At 39.5% G+C, this 22,232-nt stretch overlaps 1 protein-coding gene across 1 annotated transcript in view; it reads right to left on the bottom strand.

The window, feature by feature from the left end:
• Positions 1-18,909, bottom strand: part of ITGB8 (integrin subunit beta 8) — a 96,811-nt gene extending 77,902 nt beyond the window's left edge. The window contains exon 1 of the mRNA XM_019958522.2: positions 18,777-18,909. Within this exon, the coding sequence (XP_019814081.2) occupies positions 18,777-18,903 (127 nt within the window). The 5' untranslated portion in view covers positions 18,904-18,909. The remainder of the gene's footprint in view (positions 1-18,776) is intronic.
• Between the last annotated feature and the right edge of the window lie 3,323 nt (positions 18,910-22,232).

Raw genomic sequence — 22,232 nt, 5'->3', positions numbered from 1 at the left:
AGGAGGAGAAGGGGACGACAGAGGATGAGATGGCTGGATGGCATCACTGGCTCGATGGACGTGAGTCTGAGTGAACTCTGGGAGATGGTGATGGACAGGGAGGCCTGGCGTGCTGCGATTCATGGGGTCACAAAGAGTCGGACACGACTGAGCGACTGAACTGAACTGAACTGAACCGAACCCCTAGGCCTTGCTGATTCATCTCTTGTTGACTTTCCATCATAGTTTTTCACATTCATTATTCTAATTCTTTCTATTCAGATCTGCAAATGCTTCTACCAAGTCCTCATACTTAAGATATGATCCAACCTTACCTTTATATTACCGAGAATACCTAAATTACGTTAACTCAAATTTTTTTTGTTCTCTTAAACAGAGACTGACTTACAGTCTTAGACAAAGACTGAAATATACACTGACTTAACAATTTCTGCTAATAACTAAAGACAGTGCAAGTAAATCACATATACCTTTAGAGTAAGAGATACACAGCCTGAATTTGCTTTATGTTGATGAACTTTATGATGGTTTCTAGGAGTACATTGTGCCTGAAAAGGTGAGCCATATTTTTTGTAAAACCTAAGTAGTTGAAACCTTCAGTTAATCAAGGCTCTCCACTTTAATTCTCTGCTGAAGCACAGGAAATGTTAAAATTAAGTATTAATATTTAGAAGGGACTTCAACGTTCTCTCTTGCCATCAGGATACACTTAACCTATATCCTGTCTGATTCAGGAGAAGTCAGAAGCCCTGCAACACTAATGACCTTAGATCACCCACATCAGCCCCACATCACTATTTTGTGTTATGTACCACACTGTTTCTAAGCTCAGCTAAACCACCTGCATGGTATCTTACTTCTCCTCCATTCCCACAGCAACTAGTACAAATGCTACTAGTTTGTATGTATACTAGTATGAGTAGGTGCTCAAACAGTACCTTTTGTTTTGATGTATTGATTGAATGGTAACTTTGAGGCTTCCTCAGATCTCTCAGTCTGAATGATGTATTTACCGAGACAGAAAAGTTTATAAATATATCTTTAAAAGATTTTCAAAAGAAAGCATCAAAATATGAATGACCATGGATTTAATTAAGATACTACCTTTCACATGCACTGTAGGTAACCAGGGTTTTACTGTAACTGTTTCTCACCTTCTCATGGGCAGAACTGCTGGTATTATTAAAAGATTTTTTGAGTAGAAGCAAGAGAATGGACAAAGATTTGGTCAAAAGAGGAAAAGACATTATCATCTGGGAACAGAGAGCAGAAAATTCTACTTCTCAAGGAATTTGAAACTGTAAGGATTTGGATGACATTTGTCCATTCATGAATTATTTGCTAATTGTTTAATATCTAATTGTTTAATCATGGCATTTAATCTTCTGTCTTGTAAAGTTTATAGAGTAATGGCAAAAACTAACATATCACACAAGTGTGCTATGAAAAGAACAGGCTGGGTGCAATGGTGGCAAACGATGGGAGGATGTCACCTAAAAGGGAGCCTGGGAAGATCAGTAAAAACTTCCTTCAGGAATTTGCTAGATCCTTTTATTACATGATTACATCTCTATTCTGTCTGGCTCCCAAATATATGTTATCTGTTAGAGATTACAGAGTATTGTTAAGTTGCTACAGAAAGTCAGTCCATTCAGCTGGATCAATTAATGCTGGCAAACAGCAGCATTCCATTCGGAAAAATTAAATCATCCTGCAACACCCCAGGTCTAATCTCTGAACCCATCTGTTTTTCACTCAGTTTCCCATGGACCTCATGTCTCACCCCTTTCACGTTCAACATTTGTGCTTCTGCTAAAGACTCCCAAGCTACCTGTTAAAATATATGTGCTTGTAGTTAGTTGCTCAGTTGTTTGTCTGACTCTTTCTGACCCCATGGACTGTAGCCGGCCAGGCTTCTGTCTGGAGTGGGTCGCCAGGCCCTCCACCAGGGGATCTTCCCAACCCAGGGATCAAACCCAGGTCTCCCACATTGCAAGTGTATTCTGTACCATCTGAGCCACCAGGGAAACCCTTTTAAATATATAATCAAGTACGATTATTTTTGAATGGTAAATAGGAGCTGCTTCTTCAGCATGACCCAGGCTCCTGAGTGCCTCTCCACCCTGTCAGATCCATTTTTCAGATCCACTGAGTGTGCGGAGATAGGTCAGTTTATCTACCCCTTCTTCCCTGGGAGATTCTGCTCTGTTCCCAAACAAACAACAACCCAACTCCAAACTCTGTTCCTAGGTTTCTTTTTCACATGCAAGTGCACCTGTGGCCATTGTTTCCTTGCCTCCTAAAAAACCTTGAAATACCCAGTTTTCCACCATACTTCATCTTTGCACACCAACAGTTAAAAAGGGAGATGAATGAAAGGCCTTTTTTTTTTTTTACCAAATATGCCATTTTTAATATCTAAATTAAGTTATATATGTTGTTGATAATGCCCTCTCAGATTCTAGAATTCCTTGCTAGTCTCCCAGTGTTCATGTAGCATCTCCTGTGATCTTTTAGATCGATGGGGGTCACTATATATCTCGGCAACATCCAATAGCCTTCTTTGTATGACCAGCTAATTCAGACTGTTCTCAGGCCACCTATTGTACAGCATCCCCCAAACCTTAGAAAGGTAAATTTGTTCTATTAAGTGTAAAGTTCTTGGTGACCCAAATTCCTTGTAGGTAAGTCATATATAGGAGGGCTGCTATGCTGGAGAGATACTACCAAAGTTTAGGTAATCCCATATTTCTTGGGATTTTTCTGGGTGTTCTGTGCTTGTCAATAAGGGCCTCTAACAAATATCTTAAATTGGATCGACCAGTCAGTAGGTCCTCTACCACTGTGGCAGCTCCATAGGACTCAAAGGCCCAATTCTGGAGTACTCTGAAGCTTGAATTCTTTAACGTAGAGCTAAAAGCATCTACAGGCTCACCCACCTTTTTGCGCTTCACTTTATCTGATGCTGGGAGGGATTGGGGGCAGGAGGAGACAGGGACGACAGAGGATGAGATGGCTGGATGGCATCACTGACTCGATGGACGTGAGTCTGAGTGAACTCCGGGAGTTGGTGATGGTCAGGGAGGCCTGGCATGCTGCAATTCATGGGGTCGCAAAGAGTCGGACACGACTGAGCGACGGATCTGATCTGATCTTACTGTGCTCTGTAGTTGCTGTGTTTTTGCAAACTGCACGTTTGTGAAACCCTGCATCAAGCAAGTCTGTCAGTACCACTTTACCAACATTTGTTCACTTTATGTCTCTGTGCAGCATTTGGCAATTCTTACAATATTTATTTTTTCATTATTATTATATTTGTTATGATGATCTGTGACCAGTGATCTTTGATGTTACTATTATAGAAAATCAGTAAATATTAAGTGTGTTCTGACTCTTCTACCGACATGCCATTCTCCTCTCTCTCTCCCTCATCTCAGGCCTCTCTATTCCTTTAGACACTACAGCAATAAAATTAGGCCAGTTAATAACTATGCAGTGGCCTCTAAGCAGTCAAGTGAAGGAAGAATCTCATGCCTCTCAATTAAAAATCAAAAGCTAAAAATGACTAAGCTGAGTAAGGAAAGGCAGGTTGAAAGCCGAGACAGGCCGAAGGCTAGGTCTTTTGTGCCAAACAGTTAGCCAAGTTCTGAATAGAAGGAAAAAGTTCTTGAAGGAAATCAAATGCGCTACTCCAGTGAAGACATAAATGATAGGAAAGTGAAGCAGCCTTACTGCTGATATGAAGAGAGTTTTAATGGTCTGGATAAAAGATTAAAGCAGCCACTACATTCCCTGAGGCCTAAGCCCAGTCCAGAGCAAGGCTCTAATTCTCTTCAGTTCTTTGGAGGCAGAGAGAAGTGAAGAGGCCACAGAAAAAGTCTGAAGCTAGCAGAGGTTGGTTCATGAAGTTTAAGGAAAGACCGTCTCCATAAAATAAAAGTACAGGGTGAAGCAGCAAGTGCTCATACAGAAGCTGCAGCAAATTATCCAGAAGATTTAGCTCATTTAATAATTGATAAAAGAGGCTGCACCAAACAACAAATTTTCATCGTAAACAAAACAGCCTTATATTGAGAGACGATATCATCTAGGACTTTCATAGCTAGAGAGGAGAAGTCAATGCCTGGCTCTAAAGCTTCAAAGGACAGGCTGACTCTCCTGTTATGGGCTAATGCAACTGTAACTTCAAGTTGAAGCCAATACTCATTTACTATATCTCCTGCACTTATTCCATTTCATAAGTGGAAGAACAAAGCCTGGAATAGAGCATCTTTGTTTATGATATGGTTTACTGAATATTTTTAGCTCACTTTTGTGACTGACTTCTCAAAAAAAAATTCTGTTCAAATATTACTGCTTATTGACAATATACTTAGTCACCTAAGCATTTTGATGGAGATATTCAAGATTAATTCATTTTTATGCCTCCTAACACAAGATCATTGTGCAGCCATGGAGTAAGGGAGTAAATAAAACTTTCAAGTTTTCTTTAAGGAATACATTTCTTACATGTATTTCAATAAGGCTATTGCTGACATAGATAACGATTCTTCCAAAGGAGCTGGGCAAAGTCAATAGAAAACTTCTGAAAAGGATTTACCATTCTAGATACCATCAAAAACATTTGTGATTTATGGGAAGAGGTCAAAATATCAATAACAGGAGTTTGGAAGCAGTTAATTCTAACATTCATGAATCACTTTGAGGGACTGAAGACTTCAGTGGAGGAATAACTGCAGAAATGGTGGAAATAACAAGAGAACTAGAATTAAAAGTGGAACCTGAAGGTGTAACTGAATCACTATAATCTCATGATAAAAAACTTTAACATATGAAGAGTTGCTTCTTATGGATGACCAAAGAAAGTGGTTTCTTGAGATGAAATCTACTCCTGGTGAAGATGCCATGAAGATTTTTGAAATGACAACAAAGGACATAGAATATTACATAAACTTAGTTGATAAACGAGTGGCAGAGTTTGACAGGATTGATTCCAGTTTTGAAAGAAATACTGCTGTATCTACTATCAAACTGCATTGCATGCTACAGAGAAATCCTTCATGAAATGAAGAGTCAGTTGATGCAGCAAACGTCACTGCTATCTTATTTTAAGAAACTGCTAAAACCACTCCAACCTTTAGCGACCACCACTCTGATCAGTCAGCAGACATCAGCATCCAGGCAAGACCCCATTCAGCAAAAAGATGATGATTCACTGAAGGCTCAGATAATACTTAGCATTTTTTTTAGCAATAAAGTATTTTAAATTAATGTATGTAATTATTTTTTGACAGTGCTTTTGCATATTTAATGGTCTATAGAGTAGTGTAATTGTAATTTTTATATGCACTGGGAAAGCCAAAAATTTCTGACTTGCTTTTGCAGTATTGGCTTTATTGAAGTGGTCTGATATCAAACTCAAAATATCTCCAAGGTATGTAATTTAGTTAAAGGGCCAAGAAAATCCAAGTTCTGTACATGGTCTTTTCTGTTTAAAAAATTAAACCCAAAGGAATTTATAGGTGCCCAATCAGTCTCTTGGACTGCAAAGAGATCCAACCAGTCCATTCTGAAGGAGATCAGCCTTGGGATTTCTTTGGAAGGAATGATGCTGAAGCTGAAACTCCAATACTTTGGCCACCTCATGCGAAGAGTTGACTCATTGGAAAAGACTCTGATGCTGGGAGGGATTGGGGGCAGGAGGAGAAGGGGATGACAGAGGATGAGATGGCTGGATGGCATCACTGACTCAATGGACGTGAGTCTGGGTGAACTCCGGGAGTTGGTGATGGACAGGGAGGCCTGGCATGCTGCGGTTCATGGGGTCACAAAGAGTCGGACACGACTGAGCGACTGAACTGAACTGAACTGAATGTAAGAGAAAATACTACCCATCTGGGTAGTATTTGAGAAGGCTGCCCTCTAGGAAAGCAGGGTATAATATGCAATTATAGGTCTAACTGACCAAACATTTCTACACCACCAAATAATTCAGTCATAAACAGCACTTGTCTTTTTTTTTTGTAACTTCAAAATCAAAACACATTTCTAAGAGGGCAAATTTGTTCCAAAATCCCTGACATGTGATTTCTGAAAATGCCTGTAAGTTGGTTTCTACCCCAACAAGTCTACCACCAGATAATCTATCCAGCAGCCTTGTTGTCCAAGAACAATGATCTCAGGCATCAGTGCTCTGCTGACCTCCAAGTAGCCAAGGTCAGCAACATGTGCTCCCTAACAGGGGGCCCTGGGCTTTATTTTGCATCTGTGCTATGCTGTCTTCAGTAGGGCACAGGTACATACTCAGGATGCCGAATCCCTTCTAACACCCCATCTTAGTTCCATTAGATGACACCAAGTATCTGGTGGCTGGTGTGGTCTTCAAGTCTTCAAGAGGCATCAAACAAGCTATATCCTCTGAACTAAATACTGGTACCAATAATATTTAGTCCTTGTGTTTCCATTACCAACCGCAGGGGTTGGGCACTGTAATTATACATATTAAGCTTCACCTTAGGGCTCTGGTTCTAGGTAATGCTGGATGAAACACTCATTGAAAGGGACATTTTAAACCAAAGTTCAGGATGCCTGAAACTGACTCCCTTCTTGAGTGTATTTTTCAGTGTTATCATCTTCCAGATAAATTTTCTTGGAACTTGAGCCTTATGTATCTAGAGGGTTTTCCTTTGCAAATTATGGTTCACTTGTCCTCAGTTCACCATATAAATCAAAACCAAATGCATGAAAGACAATAATAGAGTGATACCTTGGGAGGTATGCCTTATATTAAGAAAGAGACCAGCTAGGTCTCTTTTCTGCCAATAATTCAGTTCTGCTACAATGAGTTCTTTGTTTTCAACTAGAACAGCCAATTCTACAGCAATTTCTGCATACCTCAAAACTTTCCTGTATTCTTTGTTCTACTGCAATCAGTGAATACCTTACACCATTAGGTGTGGCCAGCCTGACTTCCAAGGCTGACTTGAGTAGGTGATTAAAAAAGACATTCTCTAGTCTGGCATTTTTTAAGGACCTTCTTAGATCCTGTAGAATTTTGAATTTTTAATATTTTCTTTGTTCAAACTCATAATATTCTGAAGCTCCTTCAGAGGATGATGGTCATCCCTCATTGTGTAAGGATGAAGCTCTTTTCCCTACCTAGTACCTGCAATAGTTACTAGGAAATTATACTGAATATATGGCCCCCGTTGAAATCAGGAAAAATGCTTCTGCCTTGAAAAATGTTTGTGGTTCAATTCTAAGGATAGAACCCTGTTACCATATGTATATTTGGAACAACATTACCTTGACTGTGGGTATATTTTACTATCAGTATATTAACTCTTTCAATCCTAAAAGGAGGCTGAGTCCAAAACATCAAAACATTCCTGACCAAAAGCCACTGCACACCTCACATAACTAATAAGTATTTGTCACATTTCTTCAGGGCTAACATATTTCTAGTCTTCTGTTCTTCTGTCTTCATTGCCAGCCTTTCCCATTTTCAGCCCTTCCAAATTCAGTGTCTCCCATGGACTATAGCTTGAAATAGCCTTTGGTCACTGTTCTGAATTTCTCATTCTATACCACATGGAGGCTGTGATTATTGGGGAAGTTCTCTAGAATAATCAAAATGTACCACTGCTGATCTGGAATGGCAGCCAACTCTGACAAATGTAACAGTATATGTAGATTAAAATGAAGCATCAACGAAAACACCTAGGAAAGAGAGCAACAACTCTTTCCAAAACAACATTAGTAATGATATTTGGCTCATTGATAAAATCAGCATGAAAGACCACTTTTTAAGACTTTGTGTGCTGTTTTAAAATATGAACTGCTAATACTTTGAATAATAGTATTCAAAATAAAAGTGTCTTTTAGAATCATCTGAAGAGTATATATCCAATAAGACCATTATACTTTAACACTGCAGTTTTAATTTAATGATCTTATGCTTATTTCCTGAACTAATTTCAGTTGGGAATCTTTTAAAATGTCAGATAAGATCATTTTAATACGTTTTTATTTAATGTTAGTAGTTTCCTCACAAGAATTTGGGCTTCCTGGTGGCTCAGTGGTAAAGACTCTGCCTGCAATGCAGGAAACCCAGGTTCAATCCCTGGGTTGGGAAGATCTGGAGGAGGGCATGGCAACCCTCTCAAGTATTCTTTTCTGGAGAATCCCATGGACAGAGGAGCCTGGCAGGCTGCAGTCCATGGGTTCTCAAAGAGTTGAACATGATTGAAGCGACTAAGCAGCAGCAGCGGTACCAGGATTGATCTTCGTCCTTATGTTGAAAGGTAGAACAGTATTTAATTAAATTATAAAATCCCAGTGGAAACCGTTTTGACTTTTAATACATTTTCCTTTGATATGTAAATTATACTAACTTACTTCCTGTAAAAACAGAAAGTCACATTAAAACTGATTTTTAAATTGAAAACTAGCACTTTTAGTCCATAAAGGCAATATGGCAGTATTTTTTGTACACATTAATTTACTTACAAATATTAAATATATATATATGCCAACGGAATAACTCAACCAAATTGGCTAATTCATGTCAGTAAAATGTTCTTTTCTATAATGTTTTAAATTAATAAGGGGAAATAAAAAGGTAAAACTAAATTAAAAATCTACATACACTAGACTCTATGATACTAATTACAAGAAAATAAATTTCAGTGTAATCTGTACACATTTTAAGAATTTTACCAAAACTACCTTGACATAAAGTAGTTCTCTTTATTCAGTGATGTATGGTGTATTCATTGTCTGTCATCCTCACCCCAGTAATATTTAATATACTAGACAGACCTGTCCTTAACTTATTTTAGGCCAGAAACCAGAGCACAAATGATGGCAGGCATAACAGAATTAAATATTTAACAGTTTAAACCCAGGCTAAGAAACTGTTAAGTAAAATAAGTTCTGTTTTCCTACATTCATAAGCATGCATTGATAATGACCTCGAAGGCTAGGTCTCAATTTAGAATTTTGAACTCTTTAAGATTTCTGGTTGGGAACTTGGCAGTGTGTTATTTCTCCAGCCCTCAATCTTCTCCTCTTTTCTCTCACTTCTAGCTTTATTCTGCATTACAAATAGCCTATAACTTACCTGCATGGATACTCAAGCCTGCATGTCCAAGTTCTATTTATTTCCCCTCTCCAAGGGATTGGCATATGGATGGCACAGTCTAAAGAAAGTAGTTTGGGGCTGTTTGGGCAGAGAATTCTAAAGATGATCTAGAAGGGAACTGAAGACTTTGGATAGGCATGCCCCATGGATTCCTTGGGGAATCCAGGAATCCAGAGCAGGGCCCCAAAGCCCCATGATACAGATTCTTCTTACTCCTGGAAAATAGTCTGTAGTGATGATTTAGAGTGCAGAGTCAAATGCATGCAGGTCTGAATTCTGGCTCTATTACTTATTAAGTGAGAGATTTTGAACAAGTTACCCAGTGACTCTTTAGTTTGCTTACCTATAAGATGGCAATTATCAGAGTATATACCTCAGAGGGTTGTGGGCATTAAAGAATATATTTTCATACCACATATATAGGCATGTGTCTTGCATACAGAATATACTTTGCAAATATTAACTATAAGCTATAGATGCTTTAAGAAAATCTGGATGAATAATGATTAAAGTTATTAGAATAGCTAGTCTTTTATTACATTTTTTTTTTTAGTATTTGGTTAAAATGACTACAAATTTCAGTTTCTATCATCTAAACAGTTATCAATTTAAAAATATACATTGAGGATAAGGGATGAGGGTTACTTTTCATATTTAATTAAAAACAATGAAAATAATCACAGAAATTTGAAAAACAAAACAGATTTGTAAAAAGTAGATTAAAAAGTACCAAGTCTCTGTTTTGATCTTTGCTAAAGATTTGCCTATCAAGTCAAGAGACTGCTTTTCAGAGTGGACTGGGAACGCAGAAACAAACATCTTTTATAGTGTTAAACCTTTCATAATAGAACTCACTTTTAAAAGAAAAGTATATTTCTTAAAAATCAAATTCTAGTGATAATTAGAGCTAAATATGGCTTATTTGCTTACCTATCCAATTTAAAACTGATCACTATTATCCTCACCTCATTCATTGAGTCATTTACTTAAAATAATTTATTAGGGCCTGTTGCGTGCCAGGCATTGAAAACACAGAATCAACAGGAACAATTTCGCCTCTCAAGGAGGTCACAGGTTGATCAGGAGACAGGGTATGAACAAGGAGCCACAATGTTAGGCGTGGGATGTTCCGGAAGAGCTTTGCATACCATACAGAGGAGCCTGAAGACAATGGAAACTATGGAAGGTTCTGAGTAGGGAGATAAAATGTGGACAAAGGTTTGAAATAATGGAGACTGGTTAGGACACGCATAGAATTTGCCAAAAGATTTGCCTCCTGGAATGAAGGCTATTTCAGGCTTTCTCTACCCTAGTGGCATTGTATTAAAAGGAGGGGATAGATTTGATAAGCCATTATGAACAAAGAATTGATGCTAAAAACCAAAAACCTCCATTTTCCTTTAGTCATCTTAAAATCACCCACTTATTTATCATCTTGTCACCCCCTCATGACCTTTGAACTCTCTTCTTCCTAGCCATAAGTGAAAATTTGATCCCCTTTAATAGCAAAAGAGAAAAAATTCCTATTACTGTTAACATCTTAGAAATCCTAGCATATCTTTTTGCCTCCCATTTTCAAGAAGGAGCTAAACTATAAGAAAGATTGTAAAATATATTAAGTTTACCATAGAAAGAAAAACATTCAAGAAATGTAATGTTACTTTATTAGAATGGCCTACTCTGTCTTGTATATAATAGTCTGTCCAGTCATTCTCAGAACACTTTCTTCACTCTGCTTTATTTTTTCTTCATTTTACCATACACACACATACACACACAAATATATATATATATACATGCACATATATATATACACACATATACATGTATGTATGACATATATTCTATATTATAAATTGTAATTATATTAATATATCATGCATATATACGCATGATATATAATATGTATTTGTCCTCTTCAATTAGAATGTAAGCATCATTGTATTCTTAGTGCTTAGATAGAGCTTTCAATGTCTCAGCATTAAACTTCTGCCTGAAGAGTCACAATATCTTGCTCTTTTTGGATGACTCCCATGGAAAATACTGGTGAGCAAGAGGGCAATTCTGCCATCAGTGGGGTGGTGACCAGAAAATAAACCATCAGCATCCTGTGCATATATGAAATAGGCTTTAAAAGAAGCATGACCTTTGGACACTCAAAGATACCTGGAAATTTGCCATGAAGGAGGTGGGAACGCTAGACATCTGCATTGATACCAGATTTAACAAAGCTGACTGAACCAAAAAAATAAGGAGTGTCCCATACCATATTCCTATGTGGTTGTCCAGGAAACAAGGGTGAAGTTTCACTAAACAAGCTCTACATGTTGATCACCTATGTACCTGTCACCACTTTCAGAAATCTGTAGGCAGTCAACATAGATGTGAACTAACTGCTGATTGTCAAATAGTTATAAAACTGAAAACACTCAAATTCATAAAGACACAAAAACAGCAAAAACGTCTGCCTGAAGAAAGTATAGCAGCAGATGCCTTGAGCCTGGCACACACCAGAAATGCCATGCTCTAAATGACCAATACTGTTAGACTGTTGGCTGTGACTAATCACTACAAATATTTAACAGCTGAAGGGACACCTACTTTGTAAAAATGCAGGGAGGAAAAACTAATACGAATATTTTAAACAATATAGAGTATCAAGCTCTATAATAGCATGGCTCCAAGTGGCTAGGAATGTGATAAGCCCTATGTTGGTCAATTATGTGATGCCTTGCATCATGATTTTGTTTCTTTGAACTCTTTGAACTTTCCCTTTTCCTTTCTGTCTCATAACAAGTCATACACATCTTTAACACATTGGAAATCCTTTGGGAGGCGGAGTTTCGTTCCAGATTACTCTCATAAGGCCACTTGTGTTCTCCCTTTCTTGCTCCCATATGAAAACAACCTTAGTGAGAAGCATTTAGGGTTGAGTCGGAGCATTCGAGGGCTTCCACTGAAAGTATATTTTGACCACACCCCGATTCTCGTCTTTATCCTCCTCTCTTCAGTTATTTTGTGAGGGCAACAGCATTATAGAGCATCCAGCAGTCTCCAGGGAAGGAGTCCCAGTCTCTGTTTCTAGGCTCCTGTGCTCTCACATGTGCCCTCACCTGTGGCCATCACTTCCTTGCCTCCTGGACAACCCTAAAACACCCAGATTTCCACCACAATTCCCTTTGCACACCAACAGTTGAGAAGGGATGAATGAAAGACCTTTTTCCAAATATGCCATGGGCCTCCTTACAATGCCCTCTATCTGACAGTCACACTGAAGGTATAACTTTAAGCAACATCTAGAAACTTTTTAAAAATGAATTATGAGGCAGCATAACTGAGTTCAAATCCCATCTTTTCTTCTTACTAGCTAGGTGATTTTGAATGAGTTACTTATCTCTTCTATGTTTCAGCAGTTTTCTCATTTCTTTAACAGGAATAACAAATCTACCTCTCTCACAGTGATATATTATGAAGATTAAATTAATGTCATTTAAATCATTTATATCAGTGCATAGTACAGAGAGAGAGTACCCAGTTGTTTGTGAAATTACATAAGCATTGCACTTTCTTTCCACTACATATAGAAGCCATACTTAACATGACATCTTTCGGATACAAATGGAAAAGTTCCATTTTTAGAGGTTACCAATTAGATCACCTACTTATTAAGCTCACTGATTGTTCAATTTAATAAAATGCAATATGCATAAGCATAAAATATTATTTTTTTTCTATAGCTTCTTTTATAATCAATAAATAGCTTACAGAATATATTTCATATAGAACTGGAGAAGATACTTAGGGCCTCACAGTCCTCATGCTGGCAAAACTTCTCTAAATGTATAGACTTGGACTCCATCAGGGACGAGTTTTGAGGACAAAGGAGGACTGAGCATAAACAATACAGGATTGGTTATGACTGTTTTCAGGTCATTCAGTGAACATATTAAAAAGACTATTTCCTTGTGTCAGTTTGGTAAGGTAAGATTCAATAATATAAAAAAATATTTTTTTATGTAAGTTCCACACTGAGACTTATCAAACCTGTGAAAAGATGTCATGTAAATAATGGAGACTGCTATACAACAGGCACTTTCAAGGAGGAAGCTTTGAGCATCTTTGCTTAATAAGTACAAACAAGAGGAAGACTGTATCACAAGGCAAATAGTTTATTACATTTTTAAAGAAAACTGGATTGTCTCTGCATATCAGGCCCCATTTATTAAAGTTTAAAGAACTTTAGATAAAAACTGTACCCTCTGACATCCATCTAGTGGTCAACAGAATGGCCCTGGGAAAAGGCATGGTGAACAAAGTAAGAAATTTAACATAAACTGTACCTGGATAAATGAAATTTAACAGGTGGGACAGAAAAGGCTCTAAACTGTTAAACACAAACCAGATTATCTCAAATACTTTGTTGCTTCAAGGAAGGATCATTCAAAATGGAGTACAGGGAAACTGAAAAGGCAATATAGTATTGCTATATCATATATATCATATACTTTTACATCTCATAAAAATATCAAATTGGAATGGAAACTGATTATCTTATTAATTGTCTACATTAAATCCTATTTAACAATGTCCCTTTCTCTTCTAAACTATATCCTCTTACTTCCCTTGTTTTATTGTTATTAACTAATTATGTTTTCAGTCCAATCAAGATTAATTAGCTTAGTACACAAATATATTCATGAATAAATAATATATCTTTAAGACTTAAACATACTTTTAAAAATACATTTTAAAAAATTATCAGCTGGTAATATTCTAAGAACTTTTTCTACCTGGTCAGTCCTCTTATTCTTTATAGAGTGTTATATATCGTTCTACCATTTGAAGATATCCTTTATTTAAAAAAAAAAGTTTACAGTATTAATTCAACTTTCATCAACTCTGAATGGCCAAAAAAAGAAAATGACCACAAAGTCAGCTTTTTAGGCACTTGAAGTGGTGAACTGACTGTTGAATGTGGGAGAAACAGAGAAATCAACCCAACCCAGGGATCGACAGTGAAGGTGTTAGAGAAATCAAGGGCACTGCCAAAGTATTATCCTGAACTACTGGGAGACTGACATCACTTACTGAGATGAAAAAGAGTGTAAAAGGAGCAAGCTTGAAGCAGAAAATGGGAAGTTTAGTTTTGAATATCATAAGGTTATCTTTAGACCTACAGTGAAGTGAAGTGAAAGTCGCTCAGTCATGTCCAACTCTTTGTGACCCCATGGACTACATAGTCCTTGGGATTCTCCAGACCAGAATACTGGAGTGGGTAGCCATTCCCTTCTCCAGGGGATCTTCCCAATCCAGGGATCAAACCCGGGTCTCCCACATTGCAGGCAGATTCTTTACCAGCTGATCTACAAGGGAAACCCTAGACCTACAGTGGAGGTATTGAATAGGCAGTTTGCTAGACCCTTTGGAGATGAGATAAGAGGGCAGGACTGGAGCTGTCAGCATAGAAATGATATTTAAGACCCAAGACTGGATTGCTCCACCTGAGACCCAGTATATATCTAGAAAAGAACATTTGAGGGCTGAATCCTGGGCCACTCCTGTATTTGGAGGCTGGAACATGAGAAAGAAGCAACATCAGGAATGGATAAGGAGCTTAAACCAAGAGAATGTGGGTCCAGGAAGTCAAAGAGAGTGCCTCAAAGGTGGGAGTGATCAACAGTATCAACTCGCTGACCAATGACAGGTCAAGAAAAATGAAAACGATGAACTGATCATCAGATCTGACAACAGGAAGGTCACTGTAATCATAACAGAGTGGCATAATGTCAGAGATGATAAAGAAATCCTAAATGCAGTGGTTTAATAGAGAAGGTGAGGAGAATTGGAGACAGCAAGTATGGGACAACTCTTTCAAGAATTTTTGCTATGAAGGAGACTGAGATTAAAGATGAGAGTTATTACAGCATGTATGGATATGCATATGCTATAAATGATCTAGAGGAGAAAAATGACAATTCAAGAGAGAGGGGAACAGTCTTTAAAACTGAAACTCAAGCAAAGTATATCTGCTGTGATTCAATTAGAATAAAGTAATTACATTTTTTTTCACATACATGGATACTTTAACAAATATTTTTAGTGGAGCTATATAATAGAACCACTGCAAAATAAATGCTTAAAACTGTCTTTGTCTTTGCTTGCCTCCCTCACTTCTACATTCTTCCCTTTGAAGATAGTGGATGTTCTTGTGGCCCTAAATTTCAGCCCAAAAAATTCATGTTGTGGTGATTAAATGTGTGCTTCTCCTCTAGTAGTAGTTTGATTTACTGAAATATTTTAGGACAAAGTGATATGAGATATTTGCTTCAAAAGAGTCTTGTTGGGGAAAGAAAATGAGTGGGAGGAAGACATGAAAGAAGTTTGGCTTGAGTTGATGGTTGATGAAGCTGGGTTATGGACCTATGGTGATTCCTTACACCTTTCTTTCTTCTTGTGCTTGTTTGAAAATTTCCATAATATACAGTTAAAAGTTAGAAGAAACAGAGTGTCAATACCATGCTTAATCCAAAGAAATCCATTAAATGGTGAAATTTCTGATAATTTGATAATAGGTGAACAAAGTTTGAGGGCTCAGAAATTGTATGGCATTATCCAAATCATAACAGCTACTTACATGATTTGAATATATACAGCATAAACATTGCCTTTTAATATACGTGTGTTTGTACATGCTCAGTCACTTCAGTTGTGTCCGACTCTTTGCAACCCCATGGACTGTAGACCACCAGGCTCCTCTGTCCATAGAATTCTCCAGGCAAGAATGCTGGAGTGGTTGCTATGCCGTCCTCCAGGTCTTCCTGACCCGGGGCTAGAATTCATGTCTGCCTATATCTCCTACATTGCAGGTGGATTCTTTACCCACTGAGCCACCTGGGAAGCCCTTTTCATATATAGCATAAGCTTTTTATCAAAAAGTATCTCAGTTACTTTAAGACAGAAGCACTTTGCATGCTTATTGTGTAAATAATCTGGAAAACTGGATTTTTAAAAATTAAGCATGAGTTCTTTTAAATATCCTTTCACTTTAGGTAAGCATAAAGAGTTCTGAAAAGACTTATTCTATAAAATATGTTCTGAGGTAAAAATAATACTACATTTACAAAACAATGGTAATCCAGTTGATTTTTATGTAAAATAATAGTTGATTATACACAGAAGATGAAATTTAATTGTAATAGCTACCACTTTTTAAAAAGAAATGGTAATTTCTGAAATTTTTCACTCATATTGTTATATGAAAATTTAGGTTAAAATGATTTTTAGCCTTCCAAAACTAACAAATGTAGAAAAAGCAGTGTTCCTACATTAACTCTTCAAATATTAACCATTAGGTATTCTTTAGTGTTTTCTAGTTACTCATTAACCATTTTATGGTGTTATTGTTTCTCTGATTGTCGGTAATTCCCACCAACAAAAGCTGAAAAACAAACTCCAATAATTTTTTTTCTAGATCAGAATAATGTTCAGATTTTACTAATAACATCCCCCTTGCTCACTATATTCATTATATTTGGGACTTGTACGTTCTACTTCGAAAATTAAACCCAGAGTCGTGCAGCTGGTTTCTTTGGTTGTTGTTGTTTAGCTTTATTGCCCTCAACATTTCCTTGGTGTAAACTACCAAGCAGGGGAACAAGATTTCCTTTGTAACTGATACCTAAATTTCTATTCTGCTTTAAGCATCTAATTTGTACTGTGAAGACATATAATTTGAGACTTGTAGCTATATCACAAAAGTACAACAGTTTACGCTGATCTCTAATTTTCTGACTTGTCCTGGCTATAATTTAAATTTTTTGCATGTTTTTAACTGTAGTGCAAACCAGTATACATCAGAAACCTTTGTATATTGACAGAGACTGGGAAAAGGATGCCTTGTTCTGATTTCAGATAAGCATTCCCTTTTCACAACTGCAGGTGCAAGGGAGTCCATTCATAATATTTGCTTCAAATCAGCTACAGTCACTGGATGGAAATACAGCTATTAGAGGAGAACCTGACTAATCTTAACAAACACAATGAATATATTTTAAAAAACTCACTATTACTAGCATAATCTGGGGGCAAGTATGGCTTTTTCTTTTGTCTACCTACTGGGGACAAAATATACTTTGTTGACACAAGTTTTGATCATTTTACTAATGTATATGTGTGTGTGTGTGTGTGTATTTACAAAATCCAGAAAAATACTTTGTTACTTATTAACATAGGATGGAGTTATAGTCAGTGGGAAATTTGCAACAAATGAGTATTTCACTTGAGACAATTAATGATGTTACATTTCCCTTTGCCTTAAGTTTCACTTAAAATTAACTTACAAGCCAAAAAAACAACCACAAGTTAAAAATTAATTCTAATTGCTCTCATTTCACATAGCTGGGTAAATCTTTTGAAACAAATGTCAGACAGCTATATATGCAACCAATTGATAGCATTTTTCCATTATAGACTCTTATTTATATGGTTATGACTTGATGGTTTTAATTTCTATTTAATCATATAGAAATTTGACTATTCAAAGCATAGAGGAACAGTTTAGTCTACAAAACAATTACAAGTCTCCTTGAACAGGAGAGGTGAGAGAAAGGCTCTAATAGAATTTAAAGGTTCAGTGACCAAACACAGATAAAGTAACATTTTCTAAAAAGTATGGCAATAATCACTGCATTGGTAAAAATAAATATTTGCCTTATATTTAATGCCAGTAAGAACTTATCCTAAATTCATGATTATGGCTATTACTTACTTTGTCTTACTGTTTGTTAACAATCCAGTACTACCACCTTAAATTTGCATATAATTCAGAAGTGCCAAAACACCTTTTCATACGCTATTTGACTTGAGCTTTTCTTTGTGATTCATAAAATGAAGATGGTATCCTTTATAAAGAAGTATCCTTTCCAAATCAGGTGGTTCTGACAAAAGTGGCTTGCCTGGAATGAAAGCTGGCAATCTTGCTCTAGGCTTCTGTCTCAGAGTCTCAGTCTCAGGCATTGATCTCACTGAGGGATCATTTAGCTGGGAATTGGTTTTTGAGCTGAAAAAAACAGTGACTTAAAGCAGGAATATTCTTCATATGTGTTCAGTTCATTCAGGCTAAGCACTATGGTAGAATAAACGTATGCTGCTATCCTTTTCCTTCAGGGACTCAAAAACAGGACCATCACTCTCATTATACCAGTTGATTCTCAGGCTTGAATCAAATGCGAGCTAGTGGGTAGTGGACCCAAAATGCTAGAAACATGTGGAAGCATCTTCAAGGATGCCTTCAAGGAGGACACCTTCAAAGATGAAGTGGAACAGCTAAACTGGCTTCTGTAAATATCCACCACCATTCCAAACTTTCATTCTGTTACTACTGCCTCCTTGAGCAACTCATATAGTGTCTCCTGATACAAGTAGTTACTGCCGTCACTCCAGGGAGGAAATGCTTGCTTGACACCTGGCCTCCCTTGGGCTGCCTGCGATGGAGAATGCTGCCACACACCCGCCCTTCTTAAGTTCTCCGCAGTTGGAGGCTGTCACCCGGCCACTTACCTGGTTGGGATGCTCTTCTTGACAGCCCAAGACCTTTGAGAAAAGGAAGAAAACAAAAGAAAACAAAACAACTTACCACTTTGGCCCAGTCCAAGAACAACTGAAAACATCCAGGCCGCCCGGAGGAACGGGACAGGACCTGGCCTGCAGTTTTGCAGGCAGACTAATGTGGCAGTAAAAAAAACCAGGGCCGAGCGGCACATAATGCAAAGCAGCCCGCACCACACCGCGCCCGCCGCCTGGCTGCTAACCGGATGCGCGCTCGCGCTCCGCGGCGCGAAGTGCCAAGTGTTGCTAGGACGTTTCCAGCAGGCCCAGCAGGCGGACCCCGCGGCTCGGAGCAAACGTTGCAGGTACGCCGGCCTGGTCACAGCTCGGCATCTCAGGGCCCCGGCGGCCCTCCCAGCTCAGCAATCTTGCGGGTCCCAAGAGCTCCGCGAGAAGCAGCTCCTCTGACGGCCAATGGCCCGAGGCGGCGACGCCAGCAAAGGCTCCGCAGCCCGCTCTGGGACAAAGAAAAGAGCTTTTGTCTCTTCCCAGCCGATGGGGCTTCTGCTGCATAAATCAGCTTAGCGAAGAGCCAAACACAATCAAACCCAAACAAAGCCCGAAGCTGGGGGAAAAACCAGCCTAATGTACATTCAGTGGGTGATGCTGCATCTGTGGGAGGGGACGTTGGCGAGGCCGAAGGGGAAAAAAGTCGATGGCGCATCAATCAGCTCGAGCTTCTTCCACAGGTGGGCAGGGAGGCCAACTTCAGTTGGTTGTAGCTTTGCAGCCTCGTCAGCTGAGCAGCAGGCAAAGTCGAAACGACAGCGTCCTGGTTAGCGAGGGAGGAAGCTTGAGGTGCCAGCAACCAGGGGAGGCGGCCCCCGAGCGCTCTAGAAGCCCCCGCCGGCGTCGGCGGACACAGTGCGAGGCATCGCAGCTCCCTGCTTGACCCGAAGTGAAGCGCACGACCGACGGACAGCTCAGGAGGGGAGGTTCCGCGGGGGCGCAGGAGCCTGGTTTCACGGGGCGGGAGCTTCGTGCCCTGGTTCTCTTGGCCCCAGTGTGCGGCTCAGGCGTGCCGCCGTCCAGAGCCCGGACAGCTGTCGCGCTCTGGGGTGCACTCCGGAGAGGCGAAGTTGGCGAGGGGAGGGGAGGAATGGTCCTGTCCCGGCCCTCGTCTGGGGTGAGGGGGGTTGGGGCTCCTAAAGTGTGGATAGCTAGGAGCGTTAGGGCGGCGAGTTGCTAGGAAACCGCCCCACGCTACAGAGCTCCTTGCCCCGGCCGCCCGCAGGCGCGGCGGCAGCGGCTCCGGCGGCAGCAACAGCTCGAAGCAGCGTGGGCGGGACATTGGTGAGGCATGAAGTCACCACGGCCCACACTCGCTCTTTGTTTTGCTCACTCCAGCTCTTTTTCTCCCCCTTGGCTCTGATAGTTGCCATTCCCATCGTTCACAAGAGCTCCTGATGCGTAGCCGCGCAGCAGGAATCGCACAGCCCGTTCTCTTTCCCCCTCCTCCCGGAATCCTTGCACCCCAATGCTCGCCTAGCAAGCGCGGAGACACGCTCAGCAAGAATGGCAGCTGCGCGAAAGTCCCAGCCTCTGACCCCGACGCTGCGCGCCTCTTTGTTGGGAGATACTCACTGCTCGGCCGCTACCACAGACTAAGTGGAGTCTAGAGGCCTCTCCCTGCCCCCAACACCCTCTGTTCCGATGGTGCGCGCTGCCCATTTTGCTTGCAGAATTAGTAGCTCACCCTTTGCCCCACCGCAAGATTGTCGAGCGTCTTCCCAACCCTTGGAGAGTTGGGCCGGTCCGCAGGGGCTGTACCCGGAGATGCGGCTGAAATTTCTCACGGCTCCTTCTCTACTTGGAGCCTCAGCCCTGAGCTGGACAGCCCTGTTCTTCCCAGAGTCTCGTGGTGGCCCTGGGCTTTTGCTAGTCACAATGGATCTTTTGACCTTAAGCGTCACCTTCCGAATAAACGGAACAAAGGAGTTACAAAGGGCGGCGAAGCAGAAGAGTGAGGCTAAGGAGAGGAGGTGGGAGGACCTTTCTGCCTGTTTACAGCTCAGAGATTTAGGTACAAGCCGGGAGGCGGTGTTATGCTCGGCAACTGTCAGGAAAGCCGCGCGCTTCTTTGGGTCGCATTACTACGACGTTAGGCCGAGGGAGGGAACCCAGTCCCCCTGATTGAAAACAAGGCGCTGTTTCCAATTTGAGACAGTCTGGTGGTTCTCTTTTTCCTCTAGGGGCAGGAGAGGTTCCCTGTGGTAAAGTCTGACCTCTCATTTGTCCACTAGCAGCCCGATCTTTTTTTATAGAGCACCACCTCTTACAAGCATCAGCATTCCAGCCAGGTCAAGGTGAAATATGCGGGAGTTTCCCTCCTTCTTATTTGTTTAATAGTTTCCATCTCCATATTTGGAGTAAAAAAACAAGTAGGAGGGTTTCTCGCGCTCTCTCTCTCTTTTTGTTCTTTCTCTTTTCTAATTGTTAACTGAGTGAATGGAAAGTACCTGGTTAATAAACCACGACGTTAAAAACTCCCCCTTTTCAGGTGTGGACTGCACACTGGGGCCCACAGTATTAGTTAGCTAAGCAAGCCAGGAGCCTAGTTCGAAAATTAATTACAAGTGCTCTGGATCTACAAAGAAAGTCCTTTTGAGAGACTGAATGAATGACCCAAACTTGAAAAAAAAAAAAGATAATTGTAAATATAATTCCACTATTGGAAATGTACTCTAAGTAGATAAAATTATATTCAGCCCAGCTTCATTTTTTCTTTCCTCACTTTCAAGTTTGAACAACTATAGTTTTGCTTTTGGTGGTCCTAAAGGACAGATCCTGAGAAACAGCTGGAATGGGGATGAAGATTTGAAATTGGAACACAAAAGGAACATACTCAAGCTCGGATTAGTGACTCTTTGGTGAAGCAGTATGTGTATTTTCCAGAGATTAGTTCTTTGGAATTCTAAGGAATGCAGCCACCTTTGAGACAGTTCAGTGCTACAATAAAGCAAAAAGGTCAATCCATAAACTCTGTAAGGATGTGTTAATATAAGTACACTGCGTTGTTGAGTGACTATCACATCAAAGTTTCCTAACATTTTAAAGTCTAACTCTTAGTGCTAGAAATGTAAATGGAAGTTACTTATTAAATAAGATATAAATTTATGCAAATAATGAGAATGTGAAATTGAGAAGGTATGTACAAATTTTTAAACTCTGTATTGTTAGATGTCACTATGCTCTATACTAAGTCAACACAACTGTGTAGCAAGAGGAATAAAACAAACATATAAATCTGTAAGGCTGTAAATTTGAAGCCCTTTGGAAAGAGTTTCATATTGTGTTATATGGAGCTCATGCAAATTTATGTCAGGATGCCAGTTTTATGGAGACATGGAAGAATAAGCACAGCTCCATATATCATCACTCCCCAGTTGCGAAGAGGTCATAATTCTGGTTATCAAAATAAGCGAATATTCCAGCTGCAAGACTGTGATCCTTGCAAGCTATTTACTAACAAATTATCTGTACA

The sequence above is a fragment of the Bos indicus genome, chromosome 4, assembly GCF_029378745.1.
Source record: "Bos indicus isolate NIAB-ARS_2022 breed Sahiwal x Tharparkar chromosome 4, NIAB-ARS_B.indTharparkar_mat_pri_1.0, whole genome shotgun sequence".
Lineage (NCBI taxonomy): Eukaryota > Metazoa > Chordata > Mammalia > Artiodactyla > Bovidae > Bos > Bos indicus.
Note: the sequence above shows the minus strand (reverse complement) of the source record. Positions and strands in the feature narration are given on the sequence as shown.